Here is a 25,642-nt window from a genome sequence, read left to right on the forward strand (position 1 = left end):
AACCAGAGTTTGATCCTCGGCGGGTGTGTCGTCGAGTGGGGAAAAACGGTTAGAAATGTGAACGGGTTGGCGGTGTACACGGGGCTTCTGTTTAGGGCTACGCTTCCTCCTCACAGTCACCCAGTCGGCCTGCTTTCCCGGCTGCTCGGGATCTGCCAGAGGGAAACTAACGGCGGCTAAGCTACCTTGGTCCGCACCAACTACAGGGGCCTGGCTAGCTGTAGAATTTTCCACGGTGCGGAGCCGAGTCTCCAATTCGCCCAGCCTGGCCTCCAAAGCTACGAATAAGCTACACTTATTACAAGTACCATTACTGCTAAAGGAGGCCGAGGTGTTGTGTGGGCCGCCAGAAGAGGAGGTACTGCTGGCCCACCACCAGAGGGCGCCCTGCCTGAAGTGCGGGCTTCAGGCACGAGGGGCGCTGCCGCCTTACAGGAACAGCCGAGGTGACAGCTGTCACTCATCAACTATGACAGCTGTCACCGATCATCTGCACTTCACCCCGGATAAAAGCAGGATGACGCCTCCACCACGTCGCCGAGATATCGTACTTCTTTGGAGGTAACTTTCTCTGCCTGCATATTGTAATAAGCGATTTCAAGAGCTACTTTGTTGCAGCTGTCTACCCAGAGGACCGGCGTGGGCCGCGACTGTTTCGTTCTACTTCCCACCAGATAAGTGGTTACTCAGATGCTGCACGAGTGTGTGTTAGAGGTGGAGGTGGAATTCCCACCGTTGTTGTTACGGGGTGTACACACACCCACACTTGACTGTCTTTGCTCTTTGCCAGCAGTACCAGATCCGACACGCTGAGACGGTGGCCACCTGGGGGACTCGAGACCTGGCGGCTCCAGTATCCTTCGGGTTCGGTGGCGGTGGCAATCCTGTGGTTCCGGTTCTTCTCCAGACGGACGTCTCCTATCGTCGAGCCTGCCCACACGACACCTTTATCCATTGACTTGTATTTATTCTATAATCTGCTGTGTGTGGTTGTGACATTCACAACAGTAAAGTGTTCAAATTTAACTCCCTCTATTGTCCGTTCATTTACGCCCCCTGTTGTGGGTCCGTGTCACTACACTTTCCCAACACGAGGAATAACTAAACATTTCACACCCAGAGCAGAAAAGTGTGGGAGAGACAGGAGAAGCTGCCATGCTAAACCGGCTAAGCGCTAGTAGCTGCGCTAAGCTAGCGGATTCCTAAAAACACACAAAGTGAATAATGTGTAAATAATTTAGAGGTGATTCAGCAGAGGGAGTGCTTTAGTTAAGGCACGTGAAGATTAAACAGCTAACAGATACAGCAAAACACCGCTGTGCTCCGGAACAGGAAGTGATACAATACCGCAGTGAGAGCCAACCACCAGTTTATCTATCCATGAAGCCAGAGGACACACACCAATTAGCTAAACTGCAGGATTGTCTTACAGACATAAAGACATGGATGACCTCTAATTTCCTGCTTTTAAACTCAGATAAAACTGAAGTTATTGTACTTGGCCCCACAAATCTTAGAAACATGGTGTCTAACCAGATCCTTACTCTGGATGGCATTACCCTGACCTCTAGTAATACTGTGAGAAATCTTGGAGTCATTTTTGATCAGGAAATGTCCTTCAATGCGCATATTAAGCAAATATGTAGGACTGCTTTTTTGCATTTGTGCAATATCTCTAAAATTAGAAAGGTCTTGTCTCAGAGTGATGCTGAAAAACTAATTCATGCATTTATTTCCTCTAGGCTGGACTATTGTAATTCATTATTATCAGGTTGTCCTAAAAGTTCCCTGAAAAGCCTTCAGTTTTGAATAATCAGGTCCCATCTTATCTTAGGGACCTCATAGTACCGTATCACCCCAATAGAGCGCTTCGCTCTCAGACTGCAGGCTTACTTGTAGTTCCTAGGGTTTTTAAGAGTAGAATGGGAGGCAGAGCCTTCAGCTTTCAGGCTCCTCTCCTGTGGAACCAGCTCCCAATTCAGATCAGGGAGACAGACACCCTCTCTACTTTTAAGATTAGGCTTAAAACTTGATTTTATTATTATTGATTTTATATGTGAATGCCATGAATACATTGCAAGTTATTATTTGAATAAAACCTGTTGAATTTTAAAACATTTATAAAGTTTGTTTCAAAATTCAAAAAATCACAAAAAAATTGTAGATACGAGGTCTGTCCATAAAGTATCGTACCTTTTTACTTTTTTTAAACTATATATATATATATATAATATATAATATATATATATAAGCCTCCGCGCGGCTTTCCATGACAAAATCTCTTGTTAAAAGTGAAATCTGCTGGAGAGTGGCTGATGTCCAGCTCTTGTGATAACCAGAGAAAGAGCACACGACGGTCTCGTATCCACAGAGCCATCAGCTCAGAAATGGTCCGGTGGGTTGTGCCGTGTCGTCGCAGCTCGGAGCGCGGCGCGCTGAGCGTCCTTAAAGGGCTCCTTAAAGCTGTACTAACAGACCTTATTCTCTGTGAAGCCCGTAAAATTTTCACTGAAAGCCAGATAAATTTTTCAAATAGTTTCCAGGTGCCAGTCTCTAACAGCTTCTGAAAAAATTCTGATGGAAAAAAGCCCCAAATCATTCCGCCATTTCCAGACAATGAAAATCCGACGACGGGGCGGGACCACTCCTTCCACAAGGCGTGCTCACAGGCGAATGACGTCACCGACAGGTGTGGAAAAACTCCCGCATGCGCACAAGGGTTCAAGCTTGTCTGACGTGAAAACATATGAATCAAATCCATATAGTTAAAAAAATAAATAAAAAGGTACGATACTTTATGGACAGACCTCATATATTGAGCAGGAACATTGCACGAGCATCATATGAACAAAGAATGAGCACAGGTAATGTTAGCATTCGAACATTCTACAAATGTTCATTTAATGTTCTGTTCACATGATGTTTGTGAACATTTGTGAATGTCTGTATAATGTTCATTGAATGTTTGCATGCAAACATTACCTGTCCTCATTCTTTGTTCATATGATGTTCATCCAATGTTCATGCCATGTTTGCAAACGTTCTCATGCAAACATTCAATGAACATTCAAAGAATGTTCATTTTCCGGGTGGGATGACAGTAATTTTAAATAACTTGTCCAAAATTAGTTTGGTTAAAATTTGAACCATACATGCCTCTGGATGACTTGGGTGATATTGCCAGCGTATCAGTATGGTGTCAAAGAAAATGATTTTTTTTTTTTTTTTGTGACCACTTCTCCTTTGCCTGCAGAGGATACTGGTTTCTCCTGAAAGCAGCTCTCTTCTGTTTGCAGAGGGTGGAACTATACATCTCTTAGCAAACTTTTAACAGATAGGTCTCAACTGAATTTAAATTTTAAAAATGTTTGCCGTTGTTCAGTTATCGGACGACAATTTATTAGAAGATAATTAGTCCGATAATGGTTTTTAAAGTTATCTAAAAAGATAATCCGATGTAGCGCTGCTGCACTTGTTCCATCATTTTCCTTGCAATAAAAATCCGCCCAGCGTGCTGCACACGTCCTCACTCAAATGCTGCTTGTCAGCAACTGACGCAATCGACAGGCGTGAAAAAATTCACGCATGCGCACCAAGGTTCAAGGTTGGCTCACGCAAGTAGGCTTGATTTAGAACCATCAGGTTTTTGCAAAAAATATAAGGTCCGATACTTTTCTAATAGACCTCGTATATATATATATATATATATATATATATATATATATATATATATATATATATATATATATATATATATATACTCAACAAAAATATAAACGCAACAATTTTGGTTTTGCTCCCATTTTGTATGAGATGAACTCAAAGATCTAAAACTTTTTCCACATACACAATATCACCATTTCCCTCAAATATTGTTCACAAACCACTCGAAATCTGTGATAGTGAGGACTTCTCCTTTGCTGAGATAATCCATCCCACCTCACAGGTGTGCCATATCAAGATGCTGATTAGACACCATGATTAGTGCACAGGTGTGCCTTAGACTGCCCACAATAAAAGGCCACTCTGAAAGGTGCAGTTTTGTTTTATTGGGGGGGGGGGATACCAGTCAGTATCTGGTGTGACCACCATTTGCCTCATGCAGTGCAACACATCTCCTTCGCATCATCCGTGAAGAGAACACCTCTCCAACATGCCAAACGCCAGCAAATGTGAGCATTTGCCCACTCAGGTCGGTTACGACGACGAACTGGAGTCAGGTTGAGACCCCAATGAGGACGACGAGCATGCAGATGAGCTTTCCTGAGATGGTTTCTGACAGTTTGTGCAGAAATTCTTTGGTTATGCAAACCGATTGTTTCAGCAGCTGTCCGAGTGGCTGGTCTCAGACGATCTTGGAGGTGAACATGCTGGATGTGGAGGTCCTGGGCTGGTGTGGTTACACTTGGTCTGCGGTTGTGAGGCTGGTTGGATATACTGCCAAATTCTCTGAAACGCCTTTGGAGACGGCTTATGGTAGAGACATGAACATTCAATACAAGAGCAACAGCTCTGGTTGACATTCCTGCTGTCAGCATGCCAATTGCACGCTCCCTCAAATCTTGCGACATCTGTGGCATTGTGCTGTGTGATAAAACTGGGAAACAAAATGGGAGCAAAACCAAAAGTGTTACGTTTATATTTTTGTTGAGTGTATATATATATATATATATATATATATATATATATATATATATATATATATATATATATATATACCTTACTGAATTTTCATGGAGTATTCCTCTTTCAATGAAAAATTGCCTTCCAATCAAAACCATTATTTTTCTCTTGCCTTAGATATTGTATGTAATGAGTGCATTTGAGGGACATAATTAGGGTATTGATGTGTTGCAGTCGGCGGGGATTTGGCAGCATCATCACTGAAAGAATACCTGGTGGTGGTGGGGGGTGGTGTCAGGCTGTCTCACTTGCGTATATTTGTCAAATCTGTGTGAGTGAATGTGGCGGTTTTGCTGTGGAGAGATGGGAGAATGCAATGGATGCCAAGGACACTGCTATATTAGTAGAGGAAGAGACTGAGTCTATGTACACCATTCATTGTTTATGTATTTCCACATGCAAACTGCCTCCTGTCAATTGGCCAGATAGGGAGAGCTGGTCACAAGGATGACAGACGGAGCAGGCGGTGAGTCAGCCACACACACACACACCTACACACCAACAGATAGGTGAGACCTCATGCACAGAAAGAGGAAGTCACTCCCATGCTAGATGCCACACCTAAGGAAAGACTTCAGTTTGCAGGTTGGCTTGGCCTAGTAGTCAGTCAATTAAACTCAGAAGGCTAGCTTAGTGTCATATCATATTTAAGAAAAGATGAGTGATGAGTTATGTCAATCAAGGAGTTTAAAAGTGTACAGTGGTGTTTCATACTTGCAGGTATTAACTGTATGATGAAGAGAAACAATCCTGACATGGTGATGGTGGCTGAGAGAGTCAGTCGTCTTGAACACCAGCGAAACATTATCCATGATAAAATGTCAGCAGGTATCTCAACCAGAGCTGACATGAAACAGTTGAAGAAGATGTTACCATGAAGGTTCGAAGTGTTCAGGGAAAGCCCATAGTATGAGAGAGCCACACTACCCCTGGAGAAAGGAAATGTCAAAGTTCAAATGAAATTGCATAATTCAAAATTTACTGTCAAAATGCATAACTGGATCCTACCAACAAACATTGACAGTTGAAAGATAACAATTATCTATATTACTGACGCAGATTTGTGTGCTGAGAATCCTTATGTTGATGACTTACACCGGTTCCTATGATTGTCTACCTCCCATTGAAGACAGATCAAAATTTGCTCTAAAATTGTTCAAAATGCTCTTAGTAATATTTAACCATGCTAACCGTGCTAATTAAGTGAAAACAATTTAAAGTCAAAAATTTCAAAAATTTAAATTGGATCAAACTTTGGTGAAAATAGACTAAAATGGTCCTGTACAGTTAAATCCTAATCGAGACCCATTTGTCAAAAGTTCAAAGGAAATTAAAAACTAGCTGTGCAAGTGACCTAACCACACTACCTCCATAGAGCAGGGGTATTCAACTCATTCCAGAAAGGGCAGAGAGGGTGCAAGTTTTCTTTGCAACCACCCACTCCACCAGGTGATTAACTGATTCCATCTACTCAAAGTGATGTTAATCACTTTGAGTTGAATACCACTGCCACGGGGTTTTTCATATTGTAACACCTGGTTAGGGATAAGGGGGGAAGAAACAGCTGAAATTTGCAAAAAAAAGTATGTGCGGTGGTCGGGAGGCGGCCGTTGATGAAACCTTATCATGATCATATTCAACCTCATCGGACATACAACCCCAAATCAGAAAAAAAGTTGTGATAGGATGGAAAATGGAAATTATATATATATATATATATATATATATATATATATATATATATATATATATATATATATATATATATATATATATATATATATATATATATATTAGGGCTGAAATAATTTGTCGAGTAACTCGAATAATTCAACTACAAAAAAATGTTCGAGGCAAACTCTGTGCCTCAAAGCTTCGTTTAACGTTGTAGTACATATGCCAGGCCAGTGTGTCGCACTGTAAAGTCCCCAGAAAAAAATAAATAAATAAAAGAAGACTTGAGCATAACAGCTAATCAAATTAGCTGTTATTATTATTAGCTGTCTTATCAACGATGATCTCACCCAACTCCGGGCCAAACTCATGAAGGCACTGAAGGACGATGCGGGCATGCAAAGGGCTTGGTCCATCGAGGGCAACTTATTTGTCGTAGTGAAAGATGGTGACAGAGACATCAAGAAGATGTATGACTCTCCAGAGGATTTACACAAGCTTGGCTGGACTGAGGAGAACGTTGATAGCCTTGGGATCTACTTTAAGTTTTAGGAGCTCGAGGCTTTATCCACGGATTTACCCACGACGATTAAATGTGAAACATCCCCGGACATTGTGCTTTTAGATCACGACTACTGTGCCAAACACAAGGAAAATCAGATTAGTCTCATTGGACTGAACGTATGTGGTTTACATTCTAAGTGGAATGAAGGTATTTTTGAAAAGTATATTGGCAAATATGATTTTATTGGATTAACTGAAACAAAGACCGACAATTTTGTTCATGTAATTTAAGGTATAACTGTATACAACTCAAAAAAGAGCTACAGAACATCCCTACATGGTATTACATTTTTATATAGAGAACAATACTCTAGGCTTATCAAGCAAATACATAACAGTGAATGTCTTCTGTGGTTAAAATTTGAAAAGGAAATAATGGGTGTAGAATGCATCATTGGTATTGTTTATATACCCCATGAAGGTTCCAAGTATTATAACCCAGATATTTTTGATACTAATGATTGTCTTGATTTACATACAAAATATGGGCTACCGTTCCTACTTATAGGAGACTGGAACTCGCGAACAGGCTTATTATCTGATTTCACATCAATAGAAGACCATCTCACTAACACATGTGGCCTCTCAGAAATGGTGATGAAATTTGAAATTTGTAATGTAAAAACCAACCTAGATGCCCTTGATATTTGCACTGAAAGGTATAATGAAGATAAACACGTTAACAAAGGTCATAAAATGATTGACTTTTGCCAAAGTGTAGGTGTGAATATTAATAGTTGATTTGGTATGGATCTAGGAACTGGTCAAACAACCTGTGACAAAGAAAGCACTATTGATTATGCCGTGGCAAGCCCGGAGCTATTGCCACATGTTTTGAATTTTGAACTAGACATGTTTGACAGACTTTTATCTGACAAACATAACCCCATTATAGTGAAACTCAAAAAAACATTCTTGCATTTATGAAGCTAGCTCAGACCACAATACTAGTTTAGAAGTGCCTTTGAAACAGACCCTTATTAAAACAAAATGGTTTGATGATTGTAAACAGAAATACATAGATGCTTTCAATGCTGACGATGTACACAAATTGTTCAAAACCATTGCTAATCTTGATGTATGTAAGATATGACTCAAGAGAAGATGGATGATTTTTCTCAAAACCTCTGTGATTTACACACATTTATCTTTAAACCAACACACGACACACGTCGTCACTAGAGAGCTGCGTGTCGTCAGAGCGAGCTGCAAAAAGTTTGTACCTGAGTTTTCAGAGGTGGTGTTTGTAGTTGCCATCTGCCACGCCGGTGTTTGCCAACCCGGACAGTGGGAATACCACCTCAACCGGCAACTTAGCCCCGCGACTGGACAGCAGCAACGTCCGAGGCCCGCTCAACGTGGTGAATTCACTGAGGCCGCGCGCTGCGTCATTAAAGCCGCGCGTCACGAGTGCCGCTTCCCCGAGGCCTCGTGCAGCCACCGCGGATCCATCAGCGCGGAAACACCGAGGCCGCGCGGCACCAGCGCAGTGCAGATCCATCCCGGTGACAAACAATGCAGGCTGTTAACATCGGCGATCGTCAAGCTGCCCATAAGCCGACCATGGGGCCTAAGAAGGTTCTGACAGCGGAGGAAGGTGACGATATTAAAAAATCTCTGGACTTTCTATCAGAGGAGATTTCTGTTGTGAAGCAGCAACAGAAATCAATCATGGATCTGGTGGAGGAGGTGAAGGCATTACGGCTCCAGAACACCGAGAAAGACCGGCATCTGGTGCAGCTGGAAAATAGAGTGGCTGAATTGGAGCAGTACACCAGAATCAACGACGTCATCATCACAGGTCTTCACATCAAACCACGGTCCTACGCACGGGTGGTAACAGATGAGAGCAGAGGGGATCTCAGTGAACAGGAGGTCAGCTCTGTGGAAAAACAGGTTGTTGATTTCCTCCTATCTAAAGGTATAGAAATGGATTTAAATAACATTGAAGCGTGCCACCCTCTGCCCCAGAGAAATGACGGTGATAAACGAACCGTCATCATGAGATTCATCAACAGAAAACAAAACAGCACTGTTAAAACAAGGAAGAAAACTGAAAGGGACAAACGTATTCATCAATGAACATCTCACCAAACGGAATGCCGACATCGCCAGGAAAGCACGCTTCTTAAAGAAACAGGGAAAAATCCAGCACACATGGACTTCAAACTGTAAAATATTCATCAAACTGAACGGATCACCAGAACAAGCAAAGGTTATGGCAATAAGGAACATCGAGGAGCTGGACAAATATGAACAATAGGTATGAGGACTCAAACACATCACAGCACCATGATGCAGACTGGAGCAACCCACTCATCCACATCATCTATACCCGGAGACAAGAGAGACATAATGACTAAGGATAATGATCCGTTTATTTCTGCCCAGGAGCTCTGTCTAGATACATTTAATTATAATAACTCTGCTAACCACCCCTTCGAATCTAAAAATGATCCTGATACCTTTTTCAGTGAGAATATTGTGAGACACCAGCTAAAAAAATGAAAAAATAACAAAGCCTGTGGAATTGATTATATTATTAATGAATTTTTAAAAAACAGCCCCGACAGTATGGAAACCTTACTACTTGATTTTTTAAAATCTTGTACACAGATCCCATGTGATTGGACAATAGGGCTGATCAAGCCATTATATAAAAACAAAGGATGTCCAGATAGCCCTGACAACTATCGAGGCATCACATTACTTAGTTGTATTGGCAAGTGTTTCACTGCAGTTATTAATGCTAGGCTAACCAACTCTCTTGATGCTATTGGAATTATTGGAGAAGAGCAGGCTGGCTTCCGTGAAGGTTACTTGACATTCGATCATATTTTTGTCTTACACTCGATTATCAGTCTATATCAACAGAAAAAACTAAAGGTATATTGTGCTTTCATTGATTACAAAAAGGCATTCGACTTCGTTGACAGATCCTCTCTATTGTCAAAGCTGATTGCACACAATATAAATGGAAAACTTGTCGCTGTCATTTATAATATGTATGAAAATGCTAAATCCTGTGTTGTCAACAACCATGTCAAATCCGATTTCTTCACCTGTAATATTGGTGTTAGACAGGGTGAGAACTTATCACCCTTACTATTTGCTATCTATTTGAATGATTTTGATTATTTTATAAGTAGGAGGTATGGTGGTCTATGAGAGCTTGCAGGCGACTTTAGAACACACCTAAGCGATGACGATATCGAGATTTATCTAAACATTTTCTCTTTATTGTATGCAGACGATACTATTGTTATGGCAGAAAGCGCCAAGGAACTGCAAAATGCTTTAGATGCAGTCCACACCTACTGCAGTAAGTGGCACCTTACAGTTAACACAAGCAAAATGAAGATAGTTATTTTCTCCAGAGGGAAGATAAGATAAAAACCAGAGTTCAAATTTGGTGGAGACGAGCTGGAAATCATTGATGACTATGTATACCTTGGCTGCAAATTCAACTTTAATAACCGTTTCCAAAAAAACATGGCTACACAAATTTCTCAAGCTAGACGTGCAATGTTTAGCCTACTGAGCAAAGCTCAAATATTGGACTTACCAATAGACTTACTATCTGAACTGTTTAATCAACTTGTCTTACCAATATTAATATATGGAAGTGAGATATGGGGACATGAAAACATCCAGGCTATTGAGACTTTCCACCAAACATTCTGTAAGAACATACTCAAGGTGCATAAAAATACCCCAAACTGTATGGTACTAGGAGAACTTGGTAGAACAAAAATCCAGCAAGTAATTGAAAACAGAATGCTAAATTTTTGGTTAAGACTGAAGTCTGGTAAAACAACAAAGCTGTCTTGTACTGTTTATCGTCTCCTGTTCAATATGTCAACTACTGGTGTTTATACATCCCCATGGATTCACAAAATCAAATCCTTACTCGACAATCTTGGCATGACCTTCCTCTGGCAAGAAGATATAAATCCCCTTTGGTTCAAAAACAGTGTTGCGCAGAAAATCAGTCATATCTTCCAGCAAATTTTTTTTTTGGTGAGGTAAATAATTCAACTATCTATACCTCATATAGGATATTTAAAAACAACATGATATGTGAACAATATTTAAATTTACAAGATACAAAAAAGGAGTCAATTTGACCAGATTCAGATGTAACATCAACAAGCTACCAGTGACAACTGGTCGCTATCTGAACATACCCAGGCAAGAAAGATTATGCCCTTGCATCACATTGGTGACGAATACCATGATATATTTGAATGTAACCTTTTTAATGAAGAGCGCAAAAAATATGTTAAAAAATATTTTATAAGTAGACCAAACACACCGAAAATGGAACAGCTCTTTACTTCCAGCAGTATCTCAGTGCTTTCCAATTTAGCCAAATTTTGTGCCATTTGTTATGTGGGCCGCTGCAGAGGAGGTACTGCTGGCCCACCACCAGATGGCGCCCTGCCATGCTGGCATCTTTTGGGCTCTGGAGGGCGCACTGGCTTTTTGATTTTACCAGATGCGCATGCTGTCAGCTGTTTTCCATCATCATCATCTTCACCATAAAAGCCTGGGAAGGACACCATAACTCTGCCGAGTTATCTGCTTACCACACAGGTAAACCTACTCAGCCATTTTGTGCCGTACGCACATTCATTGTAACTGAAGTCTTTGCAGTTGTGACTTATACTTGCAGCTTGTAGCCAAGTTTGTGGAAGTTGGAGGAGTTGGCGTCTCCACTCCTCACTTCTGACTTACTGAGTATAACATTTGACACTGCACATCCTCCAGTTTTTCCTCTGCACTCTGGGAGTATCTGGATTTATTCCTCCAAGAGGATAACTGTGTGTTGCTGACTGTTTGCTGGGTGTACACACACCCACCTTAACCTGTTTTTGCTCCTGCCAGCAGTACCGGTTTGACAGCCTCGAGCGGTGGCACCCTGGGGGCCCAGGACTTGGTGGCTCTGGTGTATTGCAGGCCTCCGGCTGGCGGTGGAACTTCGTGGGTTCCAGCTCTTCTCTGGATAGGCGTCTCCTACCCTCGGGCCTGCCAACGTGTCACCATTTTGTTATTAATTGGACTCAGCATGTTCGTCTTCTGTTTGCACTTTTGTTTGCACTTTTGCATAATAATTCCTATTGACCGCTCATTTACGCCCCCTAACGTGGGTCTGTGAATTCACTTTCCCAACAGGATAACTCAGCCACGTCATGGACTCTGAGGGGCGTTTACCACCTACTGACCGATCAATGGAAGTGCAAGGTGTGCAGGATCCACCAGGAGGGTCGCTGGGTGAGCTGCAGCAATTCTGTCTAACCTCACTGCTCGGTTGGATTTATTAACTGAGCAGGACGCTCTCCTCAGCCGTTGGATGGAGGCTCTCACCACACAGGTAGACGCGCGCGCGCGCCAGGTGCGGCTGCAGCCGCTCCCCCTCCAGTGGATCAGCCGCCAAACAGAGTTAATCCAGTGGTCGTTCAGAGGTCCCCCCCTCGTTGCCCGAAGCTTACATAAATCCCCCGGAACCGTATGGTGGTTGTGTTGAAACGTGCGCGGACTTCCTGATGCAGTGCGCGCTTGTTTTTTTCACTACGGTCCGTTATGTATACGTCTGAGCACAGCCGGGTGGCTTACGTAATTAATTTACTTCAGGGCAGAGCACGCGCCTGGGCTACGGCGCTCTGGGAATGAGATTCATGGGTCCTCTCTACTTATACTGAGTTTATAAGGGAGTTTCGACTGGTGTTTGATCATCCCAACAGAGGCGAGGCCGCTTCAAATATGCTGCTGTCAATGAGACAGGGACGGCGGAGTGCTGCTGATTATGCAATCGACTTCCGCATTGCGGCAGCGAGGTCCGGTTGGAATGCAGTCTCACTCCGCGCCGCCTTTGTAAACGGGCTGTCTCCGGCCCTAAAGGAGCATCTGGTGGCTAAGGATCAGCTGCGGGATTTAGATGGGCTTATTGATCTGGTTATACGCTTAGACAATCAGCTTGAGGAATTCAAGCGGGAGCGAGACGAAGGGCATGGCCGGGTGCACGCTGTCCCTCTCCCCTCCAGATCCGAGTTAGTGCCGTCCTTTCCCTGCTCCAAAGCCAGGGCTCTCCACGTTACACCAGCTCCCCCTGCTGACGTTGCTATGGAAACAAGCAGGGCGAAAGTGACAGTAAAGGAAAAACAAAGGAGACTGGCACGTGGAGAGTGTGTTTACTGCGGCTCGAATGAGCATACGCAGAACAAGGGGCCCCAGGCGGTTAAACAACAAAGCTCAACCTTAGAGACTGGGCTAAGAGTGAGCCATACAAACCACACGGGTGTCCCACGCAAATGCGCACAACTCCCAGTCACAATCCTCTGTGGGGATTTAACCCTTACCACTCCAGCACTGATCGACACAGGATCGGAAGGGAACCTACTGGATAGTAGGTGGGCTAAGGCTGTGGGGCTCCCTCTGGTGGCCATTCCTTCACCATTGAAGGTGCGGGCACTAGATGGCACCCTACTACCAGAAATAACACACCAGACACAGCCTTTAACCTTGGTTGTCTCTGGTAATCACAGGGAGGAGATTGTGTTTTATGTAACACCTTCTACCTCCAGAGTTATTTTGGGTTATCCATGGATGTTAAAACACAGTCCCCGGATTGATTGGCCGTCTGGGGTTGTGGCTCAATGGAGCAAAACCTGCCACCGGGAGTGTTTGAGATCCTCGGTGCCAGCTGGCGATGAAGTTAAAGAGGAGGTCAGAGTCCCTCCCAATCTCGCGGAGGTGCCGGCTGAGTATCATGACCTTGCTGGCGTCTTCAGCAAGGATCTGGCACTCACCCTGCCCCCTCACCGACCGTATGATTGTGCCATTGATTTGGTTCCAGGGCTGAGTACCCATCCAGCAGGCTGTACAACCTCTCACGTCCTGAAAGCGAATCAATGGAGACCTACATCTGGGACTCATTAGCTGCCGGGTTAATCCGAAATTCTTCATCCCCGTTAGGTGCATGTTTTTTTTTTTTGTGGGCAAGAAGGACGGCGGTCTCTGTCCATGCATTGATTATAGAGGGCTGAACGAGATCACGGTTTGCAACCGATACCCGTTACCTCTATTGGATTCAGTGTTCACGCCCCTGCATGGAGCCAAAATATTCACAAAACTGGATCTTAGGAATGCTTACCATCTGGTTCGGATACGGAAGGGAGACAAATGGATGATGGCATTTAACACCCCCTTAGGTCACTTTGAGTACCTGGTCATGCCGTTCGGCCTCACCAACGCCCCCATGACATTTCAAGCTTTGGTTAACGACGTTCTGCGGGATTTCCTGCACTGATTCGTCTTCGTATATCTAGACGATATCCTCATCTTCTCCCAGGATCCTGAGACTCATGTTAAGCATGTCCGTCAGGTCCTTCAGCAGTTACTGGAGAACCGGCTGTTCATGAAGGCCGAGAAGTGCGAGTTCCACTGCACCTCTCTGTCCTTGGGGTTCATTATCTCCTCCAACTCCGTCGCACCCGATCCGGCTAAGGTAGCTGTGGTGAGAGATTGGCCCCAACCGGTAAATCGTAGGAAGCTGCAACAGTTCCTAGGGTTCGCCAATTTTTACAGGAGGTTCATTAAGGGCTAGTAGTTAGCCCCCTTACAGCCCTGACCTCTACCAAAGTCTCCTTCACCTGGTCGGATCGGTGCGAAGCCGCGTTTAGGGAGTTGAAACACCGGTTTTCAACTGCACCAGTTCTGGTGCAGCCCGATCCTAGCCACCAGTTTATTGTTGAAGTGGATGCCTCTGACTCAGGGATAGGAGCCATGCTGTCCCAGAGCAGGGAGTCCGATAGTGTTCTCCACCCTTGTGCTTACTTCTCCCGCAGGTTAACCCCCGCCGAACGGAACTATGACGTTGGCAATCGGGAACTCCTGGCTGTGAAAGAGGCCCTTGAGGAGTGGAGACATCTGTTGGAGGGAGCTGTGGTCCCATTTGTGGTTCTCACTGACCACCGGAACCTGGAATATATCCAGACTGCTAAGCGGCTGAACCCCAGGCAAGCCCAGTGGTCATTGTTTTTCAGACGCTTTAAGTTCAAGATCACCTACCACCCCGGGATCAAGAACGTCCGGTCTGACGCCCTGTCCCGGGTGCATGAAGAGGAAGTTAAAGCAAGTCTGTTGGACCCACTGGACACCATCATACCGGAATCCACTATCGTCACAACCCTCACATGGGACGTGAAGGGAGTTGTTAGGGAGGCCCTGACGTGACACCCAGATCCCGGAGGTGGACCAACCAACAGACTGTACGTGCCACCAGACGCTCGGACTCCCGTGTTGGACTTCTGTTACGGTTCCAAGCTCTCCTGCCATCCGGGGGTGCGAAGGACTGTGGCAGTGGTCCAGCAGCGGTTCTGGTGGCCGTCAGTCGAAGCCGACACCCGGGACTATATCAGGGCATGCACCACCTGTGCCAGGGGCAAGGCTTCCCACCAGCCAGAGAGGGGGCTCCTCTAGCCGTTGCCTGTGCCTCGTCGCCCCTGGTCCCACATTGGAGTGGACTTCGTCACAGGTCTCCCTGCCTCCCAGGGGAAGACAGTCATCCTGACGATAGTGGACCGGTTCTCGAAGGCGGCCCACTTCGTGGCCCTCCCGAAGCTCCCAACTGCCCAGGAGACTGCAGACCTCCTGGTCTACCATGTCGTGTGTCTGCATGGTATCCCCATGGACATTGTATCAGACCATGGTCCTCAGTTCTCCTCGCAGGTCTGGAGGAGTTTCTGTATTATGCTGGGGGCCACGGTGAGCCTGTAGTCTGGGTACCACCCACAAACTAATGGTCAAGCAGAGCGGGCTAACCAGGACTTGGAGCAGGCCTTGAGATATGTCACCTCTGTGCACCCAACGGCCTAGAGTCAACACCTGGCCTGGATCGAGTACGCACATAACAGCCAGGTGTCATCATCTACCAGCCTCTCCCCATTTGAGGTCTGCTTGGGGTATCAACCCCCATTGTTTCCGGCCATCGAGGGAGAGGTCGAGGTGCCCTCGGTCCAGGCCCACCTCAGGAGATGCCGTCGGGTGTGGAAGAAAGCCTGTTCTGCTGTCCTGAAGGCCCGGACGCGGGCTAAGGACCATGCGGACCGCCGACGTGCCCTGGCCACAACATACCAGCCCGGGCAGGAGGTTTGGCTCTCCACAAAGAACATCCCTCTACAAACGGACTCCCCGAAACTAACCGACCATTACATTGGACCCTTCAAGATCCTCAAGGTGATCAGCCCGGCCGTGGTGAAGCTCCAGCTCCCAGCTTCACTGCGGATACACCCTGTTTTTCATGTTTCCAGGATAAAGCCGTACCACACATCTGACCTCTGCACCCCTGGACCGGCGCCGCCTCCTGCCCGAATCATCGATGGAGAACCAGCATGGACGGTGAAAAAGCTCCTAGATGTTCGTCAGAGGGGCCGGGGGTATCGATACCTGGTAGACTGGGAGGGTTATGGCCCAGAATAATGCTCCTGGGTGAAGAGGAGCTGCATTTTGGATCCCACCCTCCTGGCGGATTTCTACAGGGAACACCCCGAGAAGCCGGGTCGGGCGCCAGGAGGCGCGTTGGGGGGGGGGTCCTGTTATGTTGGACGCTGAAGAGGAGGTACTGCTGGCCCACCACCAGATGGCGCCCTGCCATGCTGGCATCTTTTGGGCTCTGGAGGGCGCGCTGGCTTTTTGATTTTACCAGGTGCGCACCGTTAGGCTGTCAGCTGTTTTCCATCATCATCATCTTCACCATAAAAGGCTGGGAAGGACACCATAACTCTGCCGAGTTATCTGCTTACCACACACTTCTGACTTACTGAGTATAACATTTGACACTGCACGTCTTCCAGTTTTTCCTCTGCACTCTGGGAGTATCTGGATTTATTCCTCCAAGAGGATAACTGTGAGTTGCTGAGTGTTTGCTGGGTGTACACACACCCACCTTAACCTGTTTTTGCTCCTGCCAGCAGTACCGGTCTGACAGCCTCGAGCGGTGGCCACCTGGGGGACCAGGACTTGGTGGCTCTGGTGTATTGCAGGCCTCTGGCTGGCGGTGGAACTTCGTGGGTTCCGGCTCTTCTCTGGATAGGCGTCTCCCACCCTCGGGCCTGCCCACGTGTCACCATTTTGTTATTAATTGGACTCAGCATATTCGTCTTCTGTTTGCACTTTTGCATAATAAATCGTTATTTATTGGAATTCTTATTGACCGCTCATTTATGCCCCCTAACGTGGGTCCGTGCATTCACTTTCCCAACACCATTATTATTAAAAAAAACTTAATGACGCCTTTTCTAGTCCTACAACATAATCTCATACTCAAATACAATACTGTCAGCCACATCATTTTCTCTGTTTATAACCATTTGTTTTATTCTTTTTACTTAGATTTTTAGATACTTAGATTTTCTGTAAATAAATCAGTTAGCAAGTAGTTAGTAACTCCTAGTCATGTATTTTTACCAAATCGTTTATGTCCAGATATCTCATTACGTGGCTAAAGCCATTCAATTTCTGAGTTTCATTTGTTTTGTTTTTGTAGATATGTTCTGTTTGTACATCATGACCTACTTCTACTTAAGATAGTCAATTACAGTTACTTTTTAATTTTTTCTTCACTGCCCGCACCTGCCTGTAACTGTTTGTCATCTCTTTTTATTATATTTTTATATTTTGTGTTATAATAATGTGATTACTGTAGTTCTCTCATACCCTACCAGGGGTGACTTTCAGAGAATAAACTATTGTCATTGTCAACTATTGTTATTGTCAATTCTTGTCATTGTCATAGCAACGATAGCTACCACTTTTCAATGCGACACACAGAGTAAAGTAAGGCCTTTTAAGAGAAAGACAGTCCACATTGATCATCTGAAATAGACTGACTGCGCATGTAAAGCGGAGCAGTGTGTTTCTCTATTTTTTAAAAACACACGGTCCGCTCTACATGGGGAGTGACTATTCGACCGGCTGCTGTCTCTCTGCCCGGTGTGAGGGGAGCCCCTCACACAGCTACAGATCTGTTCCCAGCCACACTGACAAAGTTTCTGAAAGAAGATCATCTCAGCAAAAGTCCACTCTTTCAACTGTGTTTTGCTCAGACTCTCACTGAGTGTTTCGCTTTATAATTTTCACTTTTTTGGGCAACACACAATGCTTCACAAACACTGTAATTTAAATAAAGTAAAATAAGAAAAACTGACTGCAAGTCTTCCATGTTCAACCTCCAGCTGAAATGCACCTGCTGAATCATAGAGAAAGAGGGATTTAAAAAAAAAAAATCAGGCAGGGACCCTGTCCACCAACATTAAAAAAAACTTAACGACACATCCCATCGCCCTTTCAGCAAAATGTCACGACTTTGGCATAAGGACATTGTGCCATTGCTTAGGGACTATTGATGACGTTTAAAAATGCAAAAAGTACTTTTTATCTCATTAATCGATAGAATGCTCTATTACTAAAATAATCGATAGCTAATTGCCTCATCCCAGATGTCTGTGTTTCCTCGTGCCGCTGACCCCTGCTCAACCATGACTATGGTTTTTTGCCTGATGCTGATTGTATCTCTGCTCCGCTGCTTGATTACCTGTGTACCGAATCTAGGCCTGGAAAAAAGACCATGTTTCCTCTTACACCTAAACCTAGTCTGGGAGTCTGCATCGCGGGTCCAGCCGCTACAGGTGCTGGGCAGTCACCCGCCCTGACACACAGCTGTGTCATCTGTGCCAAGCTGTATCACAAATACATGTGTTGGTGTCTGGTACAATGGGAAAAAAACATTGTTCCCTTATAGGCACAGCAGCATGTTGCCATAAACATGGGCTGTCACCTGACAGTAGTAGTAGTAGGAGAAGCAGAATATTTATGCAGATATGTTGGATTATTAGAGCTGGAGTGATGGCGCCAAAAGATCAAGCAATTTCTTGATCTCTGGGTATACTCTCTACTACTTACTCTAACTCACTCCAGAAAGATGATGATGATGATCATGATGATGCAAACGACAGATGTCCTGTTCTTATTTTTTGTTTTTTACTTTTGAATTTGGAAAGAAAAGGAGTTCATGGTTATTGATGATGCAAACCATTGAAATCAGCTTGAATTGTTATGAGAGTGGATGTGCCATTAAATTTATATTATTTATGTAGCACCAAATCACAACGCTCACAGTGCTTCACATGAATCAAGTCTAACCTTACCAGCCCCCATGAGCAAACACACAGGCAACAGTTGTAAGGAAAAATTCCCTCTGGTCAAAATGAGGAAGTAACCTGAGGCAGACCAGCCTCGGAGAGGTGACCCACTGCTAAAGCCATTCGGACAGTTACAAGGATTTTACAAAAATTTCTGTACAAACAAAAACAGAACAGCAACAAAAATAGTCATTCATCAAAAAGCAGTCCATTCAACATACTACAATGTTAAAATAAGTTAGGAGTGATCTTTGATCCTTCTGTCCTTTGAACAATTAGAGAAATTACAAAGCCCTTTTCCATCTGTGCAATATTACAAAGATTCATTGTATTCTATCGATGATGGATGCAGAAACCTTAATTGATGACTTTGTGCCATCTCGCATTTAATGAATATAATGTTTTCTGGTTTGCCACATACAAACATTTGAGGTCTTCAAATGGTTCAAAATGCTTCCACGAGAGACCTGATTAGGAGAAAATTTGATCATATTACTTTGGTCTTGGTCTCTCTTTACTGGCTTCCTCTTCATGGAAGGTCTGACTTTCAGGTACTCTGACTAACATATAAAATTTTTGCATTTAGTGCCAACATACTTGGCTGATCTACTCACATGTTGTGTACCAACCCATGTTCTGTGTTCTCAGGATAAAAGATTGCTATGTGTTCTGAAAGTGATGAATAAATCAGGTTTTCACAGACCAATTACTTATCGAGAACCATTTCTGTGGAACAGTTTGTACACTGGGATACGTAGACTGTACTGTCTACAGTACAGTCTACATATACTGTATCAGTAATCAGTCTACACATACTGTAGACTGATTCTGTGGGCATGTTTGAATCCAGATTCAATGGCCATCCATTTTCTTTATCATATAACTGATGTGAACTTAGGTGTTTTTAGTTCCTTTGTTAGCACTTTTTTTTGTTTCTTACCCTAATTTTGTATTTGTTTTAACATGTTATGTCTTAATTTTAATTGCTTTATTGTTGCTGAAGTGTCATGGTGGATGATCACCTCTTTGAATCTTGGGGCGAGTTGTGTTGTGATTTTCTGCTAAATAGAATTGAAATTAATCATGTTTGGGTGAATTATTTATTTGTAGTAGTTGGTTCAGATGATGTTACAGCTGATCTGTGCATCGCTCATGAAAGTATGGTTTGTTGCAGATTGACTCCAACTGATTGCAATGTGTCTGCGTTTATAAATTAGACACTGATTTTTTGCAACAATTGCCAATTTTTTTTCTGAGATTGAGTGCACTCAGTCCAAGTCAGACTGGTTGTTTGGGGACAAGACATCTGCCATCAAGGGACATGTGCAATTGCTTTATGTAGTATGTAGTAGCAAAAATAGATTATATATAAAAAAAAAATGTATGTACAAAACTGTGGTTATGATATTAATAAATAAAAGTACTTAATTATTTCACCAGAACATTAAATGTGGGCTTGCATCTTAGATGTACCTTCTAGCAAATTGTACATGAACTATCATGTCTTCTTTTAAGAAAATCCTCCTAGGGTTTTCGCACATACAAAGAATGCAGAGATGTTAAATTATGGTCCCGTTGCACAATATATACACAGCATAACCTCACATGGGAAAATGGTGTACTGTTTTTGTGTTTTTTTGTTTGCTGCAATCACCGAAGCAATTGCAAAAAGTGTTTTTTTTTGTTTTGTTTTTTTTCGGTTCCCAGAGGAGAAGGGAAGATGAGGCAAATCGGAGACGTCGTGTTAGCCTGCACAGCGAACCAGAGTAGCTACGTTCTCTCGTCTGCAAAACCGCCTCGACATGTTTGAGCTCCAGGTCATAAACAAACCCCAACACGTCTACTTTCCACTTCATTGTCACTTTTTTGTATTTTCACTTTGTTTGCATGTAATTTTCCCATAATTTCTGAGAATGTGCCGTGTTTCTGTCCACGGAAGTACAGAAATTACATCATATGCATCATATTTTACCCATTTAGCGCCTGCCCTCAAACAAGATTGCGCTGCCCAATTAAGATGGAGAAGCATCTCAAGGATGATCGGTGGAAACAGGATGCGCCTGAGTTAAATTTTGAGCTTCATGGCAAAGGCTGTGAATACTTATGTAAATGTGATTTTTTTTTTTTTTTTATGTATTTGCAAAAGTCTCAAAAGTTTTTCATGTCATTTTGGGGTATTGTTTGTACAATTTTAAGGAAAATCATTAATTTCATCCATTTTGGAATAAGGCTGTAACATAACAAAATGTTGAAAAAATGAAGCTCTGTGAATACTTTCCAGGTACTGTGTGTGTGCCATATATAGTGGGCACACTTGACTAAATCTGGAGTTAACAAAAAATAATAAGAAAAACAGGGACTCACCAGATCAACCACAGTGTAACAGAAATCCAACTGATGTTACTAGAACTACACAGGTCACAAATGTTGTTGGCTTGCTTTTCCTCAGTTTGAAGATTTGTCTGCAGGGGAAAAAATAGAACAATCTATATTTAATGAGCAGATCCAACAGCCCAGAAATGCCTGTAGAAATCACTGTAGAAAACAATCTCTGCATAAAGTTCATTGAGGCTTTTTCCATTGTCACTTGGGGTTGCCACAGCAAATCTCCTGTGAATGTGCACATTGAGTTGGCACAAGTTTTACACAGGATGCCCTTATAATATCCAAGCGGCCTCTGTGTGCGTGCATGTATGCCTGTGTATGGCTTCGATCATGAAACAACTCCTTTCCATCTGCAGCTAGACAAATAAATAATGCCATAGTGCTGTGTGAGTGACTATTCGCCATTCAGCCGGAGTCTGTGCCACCCATGAAAATCCACCACCACTCACGGGGCACTTAGAAAACGCAGGGCCATTCGCGCTGCCATCACGAGAGTAGAGTGCAGGCGACCACCACAGTCAGCCCAAAAAATACTCGAAATACATGGTCTGTTAGGGCCTCCATGCCACCAGGGGGCCCCCAAGAGCACTGAGAAATCATGATAAGAAATATATATATATAATTGAATTACTCAAATTAATCGATATATCATACCAAATAATTTGAGGTTTTTGATGGCAGACAATACGATTTAAAAAAATAAAGAAATCAAGGTTTTTCTCCTCTTGCGCACCTTTTGTCCCCAAGAGTTTCCATAGCTCCCCCCATCCCATTTACTTCACACAACAACAACATGGCTACTCTAACAAAGAGTGAGTGTTTAGTCAGTGATTTGGGGTTGCTGTGACAGACGGGGAACAAGTGACTGCATGCTGCAAAGTTTATCTAAAGCCTACTGCAACAAAAGGCAGCAGCACAACAAACTTATTCCAGCATCTAAAACAGAGGCATCCAGCTGAGTGGGAGAAATGCCACTCTTTATGAGATGGGGACATGTCCAGCTCTCCACAAGTTCTTTTATACTCACTCGACTGATAAGCACTGAAAGCCGAGATAGACATGTCCCAACGTGTCCTCTAACACTCCGAAACAGAGGTGTTCCTTTGTCTCGCATCATCAGCGAATCGGTCGTGACACGCGGCTTTCCATGACAAAATCTCTTGTTAAAAGTGAAATCTGCCGGAAAATGGCTGATGTCCAGGTCTTGTGATAACCAGAGAAAGAGCACACGACGGTCTCGTATCCACAGAGCCATCAGCTTAGAAATGATCCAGTGGTTTGTGCCACATCATCGCAGCTCGCAGCGCGGCGCACCGACCGTCCTTAAAGGGGTCCTTAAACCTGTAGTTAAAGTCCTTATTCTCTGTGAAGCCCGTAAAATTTTCACTGAAAGCCAGATAAATTTTTTGAATGGTTTCCAGGTGCCAGTCTCTAACAGCTTCTGAAAAAATTCTGATGGAAAAAAAGTCCTTTTCATTCCGCCATTTCCAGACAATGAAAATCCGATGAGGGGGCGGGACCACTCCTTCCACAAGGCGTGCTCACAGGCGAATGACGTCACCGACAGGCGTGGAAAAACTCACGCATGCACACGAGGGTTCAAGCATGTCTGACGTATAAACATATGAATGAAATCCATATAGTTTTTGAAAAAAAAAAAAAGGTACGATACTTTATGGACAGACCTCGTACTCTGCCCTGTGTTGGTATATGGCATTGGAGAACATAAAGAAGGAATCATATCCTTAAACCTAGTTACAGCGCTTTCTGAAAGACTTCTACTGTAATGAAACTTATTCCCCACTGCTGGGTAGTCCATCAGAGTAAATGTAAATGTTATTAAGAAATGATCAGACAGAAGGGGGTTTTCAGGGAATACTGTTAAGTCTTCAATTTCCATACCATAAGTCAGAACAAGATCTAAGGTATGATTAAAGTGGTGGGTGGACTCATTTACATTTTGAGCAAAGCCATTCGAGTCTAACAATAGATTAAATGCAGTGTTGAGGCTGTCGTTCTCAGCATCTGTGTGGATGTTAAAATCGCCCACTATAATTATCTTATCTGAGCTAAGCACTAACTCAGACAAAAGGTCTGAAAATTCACAGAGAAACTCACAGTAACGACCAGGTGGACAATAGATAACAACAAATAAAACTGCTTTTTGGGACTTCCAATTTGGATGGACAAGACTAAGAGACAAGCTTTCAAATGAATTAAAGCTCTGTCTGGGTTTTTGATTAATTAATAAGCTGGAGTGGAAGATTGCTGCTAATCCTCCGCCTCGGCCCATGCTACGAGCGTTCTGGCAGTTAGTGTGACTCAGGGGGTGTTGACTCATTTAAACTAACATATTCATCCTGCTGTAACCAGGTTTCTGTAAGGCAGAATAAATCAATATGTTGATCAATTATTAGATAATTTACTAACAGGGACTTAGAAGAGAGAGATCTAATGTTTAATAGACCACATTTAACTGTTTTAGTCTGTGGTGCAGTTGAAGGTGCTATATTATTTTTTCTTTTTGAATTTTTATGCTTAAATAGATTTTTGCTGGTTATTGGTGGTCTGGGAGCAGGCACTGTCTCTACGGGGATGGGGTAATGAGGGGATGGCAGGGGGAGAGAAGCTGCAGAGAGGTGTGTAAGACTACAACTCTGCTTCCTGGTCCCAACCCTGGATAGTCACAGTGAGTGAATAAAAAGCTGAGGTGAGGGGGCAGACAGCAGAGAGGGAGAAGCTATTGTCAGAGTTCCTGCTGCCCTCTCTCCTTGTGAGAAAGAGTAACAGTGTCTCCTTGGTGTCTTCTTTGTTGTCTAATGTTTATCTGACTCTGTTATAGGTCTAAAACTGATATTAAATTGGTCTTTCAAGCCGGATGTCAACAAACCTGGGGATCGTCGACCGGTGAGGACGGACTCCGTAAGAACATGGCCACGGCTGGGAAAAATCCCAAAAGACCCTTTCCGGGGCAGACTTCTCCCTAATTGGTCGACGTTCGCCAGGGTGAAGACATCCAAACTTTGCGTTAAAGAGGATGACCAAGAGTGAGTACTGTTTTCTTTGTAAAATTATGGGTGACTGAGGGTTACCATGTAGAAAAAAACATAAAGTTCTGGGAACCTCTTATAGGTACTAAAAGCGCTATATAAATTAACTGTCGGGTCGGTAAAACCTGCGGTGGGCAGACCGTGAAATTCTGGAAATGGTTAAACCCTCAATATTGCCCATGGGAAATATTGAAAATTAACTGGTGTGAATGTTACATGTGTGAGTAACACCTGATTGGGGGACAATGAGACTGGAAAGAGGCAATAGGCAAGGTTCACCCACCTCCTTGAGGTAGAAGTGCTGACAACTTTTCAGTTTGACCGTCCATCAATCAGTTTGGGAAATGGACAACAATCCATTCATTTAGATCTCCCTAGGAGATAAACCCCCGAACGGCTAAAATGGGGAATTGTTGTTCCTGTTGTAGGTCAAACCAGAAAAACAATGAGGATACCACACATAAAGATTATAAAAAAATGGAGACAAAACATCCCAGTTCAAGTAAACATTTAAAACTTTGGAAAAAGAAATTCCAATTCACGGGAAAATTGACGCCTGAACCAACAACCAAATTAGTGACAAAGATAAAAGCAAAACCAGGAGAATCAAAGAAAAAACAGAAAAAATTAGGATTAGAAAATGTGATTACTGATTATCATTATTATTAATATAATATAATTCACTGAAGTGTTATTATGTAGAATAGTATTCAAGTTTCTTTGGTTATTGTTATGGCCATAGGATACCAGGGAAAATGCATGTGAATAATAATATATGTATACATAGATAATTATAAACTTTATGGAGCTCCTAGATTAATTATGAATATTTTTGATGGTCCACTAATAGACATGTATGATAGAATAAGAATATGATAAGCTTTTATTTGTTTGCACAGATATTGATAAATATAATCATGATGAAACTACTCATTTCAAACCAGTCTTATATATATATATATATATATATATATATATATATATATATATATATATATATATATATATATATATATATATATATAATATGTGTGCTGGCCATTTGTGTCTGTTGATGGACCGTGGGGCTAGAAAATTTATAATGTT

The 25,642-nt window shown here is 43.2% G+C and overlaps 1 protein-coding gene across 1 annotated transcript in view; it reads right to left on the reverse strand.

The window, feature by feature from the left end:
- slc22a21 (solute carrier family 22 member 21) overlaps positions 1-25,642 on the reverse strand; it is a 97,669-nt gene that overhangs the window by 30,811 nt on the left and 41,216 nt on the right. Inside the window, exons 6-7 of the mRNA XM_034177990.1 lie at positions 21,486-21,583; positions 5,398-5,612 (exon numbers count right to left, since the gene is read on the reverse strand). Of these exons, the coding sequence (XP_034033881.1) occupies positions 5,398-5,612; positions 21,486-21,583 (313 nt within the window). The remainder of the gene's footprint in view (positions 1-5,397; positions 5,613-21,485; positions 21,584-25,642) is intronic.

Source organism: Thalassophryne amazonica, chromosome 9 (assembly GCF_902500255.1).
Source record: "Thalassophryne amazonica chromosome 9, fThaAma1.1, whole genome shotgun sequence".
Classification (NCBI taxonomy): domain Eukaryota; kingdom Metazoa; phylum Chordata; class Actinopteri; order Batrachoidiformes; family Batrachoididae; genus Thalassophryne; species Thalassophryne amazonica.